This window comes from Zeugodacus cucurbitae, chromosome 3 (assembly GCF_028554725.1).
Source record: "Zeugodacus cucurbitae isolate PBARC_wt_2022May chromosome 3, idZeuCucr1.2, whole genome shotgun sequence".
NCBI classification, from domain to species: domain Eukaryota; kingdom Metazoa; phylum Arthropoda; class Insecta; order Diptera; family Tephritidae; genus Zeugodacus; species Zeugodacus cucurbitae.
This window is the reverse complement of record NC_071668.1, coordinates 55,692,710-55,698,807: the sequence shown is the minus strand read 5'-3', so window position 1 is coordinate 55,698,807 and position 6,098 is coordinate 55,692,710. Positions and strand designations below refer to the sequence as shown.

Here is a 6,098-nt window from a genome sequence, read left to right as displayed (position 1 = left end):
TTGCTTGGCCACCGTTTGCTCATCACCACAATTCCACTACGACCGTTTTCGCAAATGGTTTTCTGTTCTGAACCATTTTTCATCGCCAGTAACAAAAAATTTGTTCATAAAAAATCGGTATCGTTATCGGCCGATCCTTTGCCAACAGGGCGATTAATCGGCATCAGAATCGGTCAAAGCTTGGGAATCGGTCGGACACTAGAACGAGCTTTGAATTGATTCGATTTCGATCACCAGGACCTTTTCCAGGTTCTAAAATCTCAACTGACTATTTTTAAGCAAAATACTAGTAGTTGTGCCAATATGATTTTGAAAAGTTTAAAGATGTGAATTTCTTTAAACACGTATGAACTTTTCAGCTAGGAGGTGCATATATTCCATTTGGGACTCGAGATGGTTCTCATCATTCACAATATAACGTCTAGCGCTTTAAAAATCAAAGAGGCACTCACATATGATTTGAAGATTTCAAAAACAGTTGAACTTCCATAACTCGAACTCTTGAATTGGTAACAAAACTTAAATTTCATAAAAAATACCGTAAGTCGGAAGGCTCTATAACTTGAAGTTTGTTTGTGGATTATGGTAACTCGAGTTAGGGAAGTTCAACTGTAGTTCATAAATAATTAATATTCTGTTCATATTTAGTGCAAATATTGGCTGTTAAAGAAGCTGAAGAAAGTTAAATCTTTCTGTTCTTGCATAACGGAAGAAAATATTCTTTAAATAATTCGCTGCAGTTAAGGAGATCCAATTACCGTGATGAGAAAAGCTATTTTAATTTATTATTACAAATTAAAAAACAAAAAAAATGAAGTAGCAGGGAGTGTCGTTTAGGGCAGCTAGTACAAATATAAATATTGTAAATATATTAATATTGAGTTATCTAAATAAGTTTAACACAAACGTGTTAATAACATACAATAATTTCACAAATTGTCATAAAATAATATATCCGTGTTATTTTCATTCATATGTATGTATGAACCGAAGCAAAACCATATATATAATACATATGTATGGGAACTTCCGTCAGAACATTATTAGAATTACAACGTTTTTGCATAGTTTCATAGGAAAGTATTTAAATTTGTTTATATTAAATTAATTTTAAATTCATTTATAACCAATTACGATATATACGAAAGCAAAGTTGCATAGGAGCTACTTTTCTCATTTCGATTTTTCAACTATTATTTATTATTTTGTGTTCTATATAAAACCTTTATAAGGATACAAAGAGCAAAATCAAACGCATAAGAAAGTATGCTCTCTTATTATCCTATAAAATATAGTATAACTTAACACTAGTTACCTCTCTTAACACTTGTTACCTCTGCAAATTTTGAGTATAAACAGTTAATTTTTATACAATTAAAATAAAAAAAGTCTTCTTCAAAAATCTGCAAAAAAAATTATATTTATGATTTTGGTAACTACTTAAAATTGGTCCCGTGGGACATCAAGGTGTGGAATTTCAAATTGAAAATTATTTTTTGTCTTATAAAATTGAGTTAAGTATGTAAATAGCTGCTTTAACATTATTTATTTACATATGTATTCCACTTAACTATCTATTCAAATAGATTTTGGCGAAAATAGGAGTGCTCATTTTAAGAAGGGTGTCAAGAAAAAATCGATTGCTGTTATAAGTAATAAGCTAATGCATAACATTATAAATCTCTCTCTTCAATTTATATTATCAAGCCTGATTGATTTTATAAAATAATTAAAATGCTCTTCATCAGAATGGAATTTTTTTGCAAGGAGCTGTCGATGGAGTGGGAGTGGGTTATCAAAAGGAACGTCTGACAGATAATGAAATCCGAAAATTTGTTTTTACCCGATGCATTTTCATTTTATCAATGTGTACAAAATAGTACAACTGGAGTTAAAATGAACTTTTTGTCATCAGATTGAAAATCATTCCTTATTATAAAATTTAGATAAAAAAATAGTTAAATACATTCCAGGTATATTGCAGTTGCATTTTTTTTGTTTGGATGGTCAAGATGTAAAAGCTGCTTCATATTCATAATACTCTTTTCATTTCATACTACAGAAAATTTTTGTTGTGTTTCTCAATTGATGTTATTTAAAATAAATACATTTACTACTTTTTTAAACGATTTTTCCAGCCCCGTTGTTAAATAATTCCGTATTATAACAACATAATCAACATAAATATTATGATGAAAAAAGGTCCCGCGCGAATGTGCTAAATATTTAACTAAAAGAACTATACATTATTTTTGAGAGAAATTTATACAAATTTTAAAGCCATCAATGCACAACGTTCTACAATCCAAAAACATTTGAATATTGCCTCACAATCGCTGAAAAAAATTTCAAAACCTGACAAGTACGCGCTTGAGAGTAGAGTGTAGCGGCTTGAAAAACAAAATATTAGAAATATACAAGCCAGTGCGAAGCCGGAGTGCCTGCTAGTATTAAAATAAAAGTGTTTCTCTGCTTAAAGTAAAAAGTGGAAACATAAATACGTATCATTTAAATAATAATACATTTTGTAATTCAATATTTCATTATCAGTTGGTGCTATACTTATACAGTACATTTGAGAATATTGTACATATTATTTAATGCTATATGACGACCAATACTCAAATACGAATTAGCAAATCAATATACAGTTCATGAAAAAATAGAACACATTTCATTTATTGCGACACGAATGGATTAAAAGCCGAGATTATAATATAAATGTAAAGTTTTTTATATAAAATCATTCCACATACTTTTTTCATAATTTTTTTAAACGTAATTCTTTTTTATTGATTTTAAATAATTCATTTATTTTTTTAATGCAACATATGTAAACAAAATAATACAGAGTATTTGATAGTTTAATGAATAGTATAATATTCTTAGGCACATTGCTATGCAAATTGCTGTTTTTTCTTGGTACTGAACCAATGATTAAAATCTAAACGCAGCAGTAACTGCGACAATGGCGTTGTTGTCGGATTTGTCTTCAAACTGATTAGATAATTAATCAACTGATCCATCAATGCGCTAAATCGCTCATCTTGCTGTTCAACATAATCTCTAGTATTCACACCAAGCCACTCATGTCCCCCCAAAACGGTACTCAGGTTGTCACAGACATTGAAGATATCGATTAGGATATTATAAATCGGATTATTAGACTGTGAGATTATAAATTGATTGATATTTAGTTTATTACTCTCTTCATTAGTCAATAGAAAGCATAGTGAGAGAATATTGGCCAAAAATATGCTGTGCGCCTTTTGTATCTCCTCGAAATCTGCTTTATTTTGTATGGTGTTCAAAAGTATGCTGAATTGGCTCTCCAAGACATCGACTTGTATATAATACTGTAGATTATCTATGAAGAATATCAATTGATTTAAGAGACTTGTTAATTTGAATTTTTCACGTGAGCACAAACTGGTGCGCCGCACCTTATTCGACCACAGCATATGTAGTTCGAATTGCATTTTCTTTATTAACAGCAGAAAACGGAAGAGTATATTATAATTGTCAATCACCTTTGGTGAGAACAACAGATGTAATGGCCAATTGATTTTGTAATTTAGCTGCATGTAATGCAAATAATTGTGTTCTATATCTTTTGGATTATTGGTATGCATCAGCGGTTTGGTGATGCTAAGTGCGAAACGTTCCAAATCTTCAGAAACACCAACACCATGCGCTGCAGATTCAAATGCTTTAACGAAATCATGCACCTTGTTTTCATTATATCTGTCTCTGCTAATTACATGTGTGAGACGCAAAAATTCCAAGAACAATTCGCCGCGGCCCAATAAGAAATATTCTTTAATCAATTTTAGTTGATGCACCAAATCCGCTTGATTGATTGCTATTTCAGACAAGCGTGTTGTTAAATAAGATTTGATTTCATTAACAATGCTTTCATAGTGTTGCACATTTAATTCCTCATCATTCTGTAGCATTTGTATTTTGCCAAAATAAATATGCTCCTTTTCATTGCTCAGCGAGCTTTCGTCCTCCAGATCGGTGTGCTCGGTTTTACTCCAATTTTGTGTGAGATTCTTGTGTTTATTAGCATCTGCTTTAAATATGAGTATTGTTTGTCCAATGAAGAGTACCTTTTCGGCCCATCCAGCGGGTAAATAATGTGGCAGCAGCTCATAGCATATTTCATAACGCCAAATGTCGGCATATGTACTCGCCACTTTTGACAATGTAGTTATTGTACTCGCATGCTTGCCACTTTCGGTGCTAGCGCATTTACTGGTATCACTTTCGGCGGCGCTATTGATATTACCCTCCGAGCACTGTATGAAGAATTCACCATATGTATCAATTATTTTGGCATAAAGTATCCAATGTGTAAGTTGTTTGAAGAAGACCACATTCACTGCCAGTTGCAAGGTTTTAATGGCAGCACGTATTTTCTGATCACCATGCTCTGCATTTTGATGCAGAAACTGCATAATTTCGCAGCCATGTAATTTTTGACTTCGTATGACGCGTATCAATTTTCGCAAATAAAGCGCTAACGGTTCATATGTCTTTAAATTTCGATATATAAAAAGAAGCGAGAAATTTGTTGGATTTTTCAGATAACTTTCTTCAAGCGCTGTAATGTTGTCAAAGTAATCCCTTAAAACAGTGTCTATACCATTTGCAAATGCCTTCAAATATAGCCCCTTCTGCAGTGGCTCATCTGTGTCGAAGATTGCTACATTTCTATTGACACTATTATTGCTGCCGCACACTTTTGCAAATTTTTCTATGTCACGCAATAAATTAATAATAGCGATAATGTCCTGTAGTACAAGTTTTTCACAAGGATGCAAGAAAGTTGAAACATCTGTTGCGGTGAAGTCTTCCAAGGATAAATACTTCGATTGCAAATTCAAACAAGACATCAGCACTTCATGTATCATTTTGATGACTGTATTTTAGGTTGTTAATCATCTGAAGATCTTCTTGACTTTATTTTATTGTTAGTAAATTTTAATATTTGAATACTTTTATAAACAAATTTTTGTCGCGCCTTGTTTGTTGAACAAATTGAACAGCTGAATGGCAAATGTCAGTATAGTTATTGCAGCTGTCAAATTGCCAATGTTGCCACTCACTAGAGTTTTGACTGATTGGTAATCCAAGTTTGTAGTCTAATAAGATTTATTTATTCTTACAACATAATATAAAATTAATTAATGCAATAAATAAAATGTTAAGGTAATATTTCAATTATGTTATAGAAATATATAAGTATTTCAATATTTACAGTAAGATAACATGTGGTATGAACAAAATAAGTGAATTTGTGAAAGATGAAAAAGCTAACGCCTAAACTTATACTTTCTGAAAATTCAAATTACATATGCCAGTGCGTTTTAACGTACTTTAAATTTAATAATTTAAATAAAAAATATACTTGGACCTCTATCATATGTATATATGCGCTTTTATAATTTAGAAAATATTATATTAATGTATATTTAAAAAATATATACATATATAAAAGGGAAAGAATATAAAAGAATGCCATAGCGAGCAGGAAGAACGTATTATGCATACACAGTAAGTGCGAATAGTAGTGGTATTAACGACTCGTTGTACTAATACTAGTTGTACAATTACAATTGGAATCGGTCATTTAAATGATTATTTTTCAAAATTATATATTATAATCTATATATATAAAAATGAAACCATTTTTCCGTTGTCACGACATAGCATGAAAACGGCAGGACCGATGTCACTGATTCTTTTTTGTGTGTATTCCAGGAAGATTGAGGATGGTTCTTACGGAGAGAAAAATTTAAAAAAATTGCTTGAAAATGTCTAAAATTCACATTTTTCTAAACTCCCATACAAACCATTTGTATTCTTATAGATATAAAAACGAATTGCTGTTCGTTAGTCTCGCAGAAAGTCGAGAACTGCCACACCAATCTGGCTAATTTTAGTCTTGAAATATTCGAGCATGGCCAAGAAAGGTTTAGAAAGTAAGTAAATATAGAAAAATTGCGCGTAAGATTGCAATAACAGAACTTTATTTGAGTTGACAACAAATTTAAAAAAAAATTGAAAACAAAAAATAATAATATTTTGAAGGT

The 6,098-nt window shown here is 31.1% G+C and overlaps 1 protein-coding gene across 2 annotated transcripts; it reads right to left on the bottom strand.

Annotated features, from left to right (window-relative positions):
* Window positions 1-2,785: 2,785 nt before the first annotated feature.
* LOC105216492 (gamma-tubulin complex component 4 homolog) lies at window positions 2,786-6,065 on the bottom strand. 2 transcript variants are annotated; one of them, XM_054228257.1, is made up of 2 exons: window positions 5,859-6,065; window positions 2,786-5,166 (listed from the first exon to the last, which is right to left on the bottom strand). In XM_054228257.1, the coding sequence occupies exon 2, from the start codon at window positions 4,914-4,916 to the stop codon at window positions 2,898-2,900; it is 2,019 nt and encodes a 672-aa protein (XP_054084232.1). In that variant the 5' UTR covers window positions 4,917-5,166; window positions 5,859-6,065; the 3' UTR covers window positions 2,786-2,897. The 2 variants fall into 2 exon arrangements, with proteins under 2 accessions (XP_054084232.1, XP_011189312.1); XM_011191010.3 differs by having other exon boundaries at window positions 2,786-5,147.
* Between the last annotated feature and the right edge of the window lie 33 nt (window positions 6,066-6,098).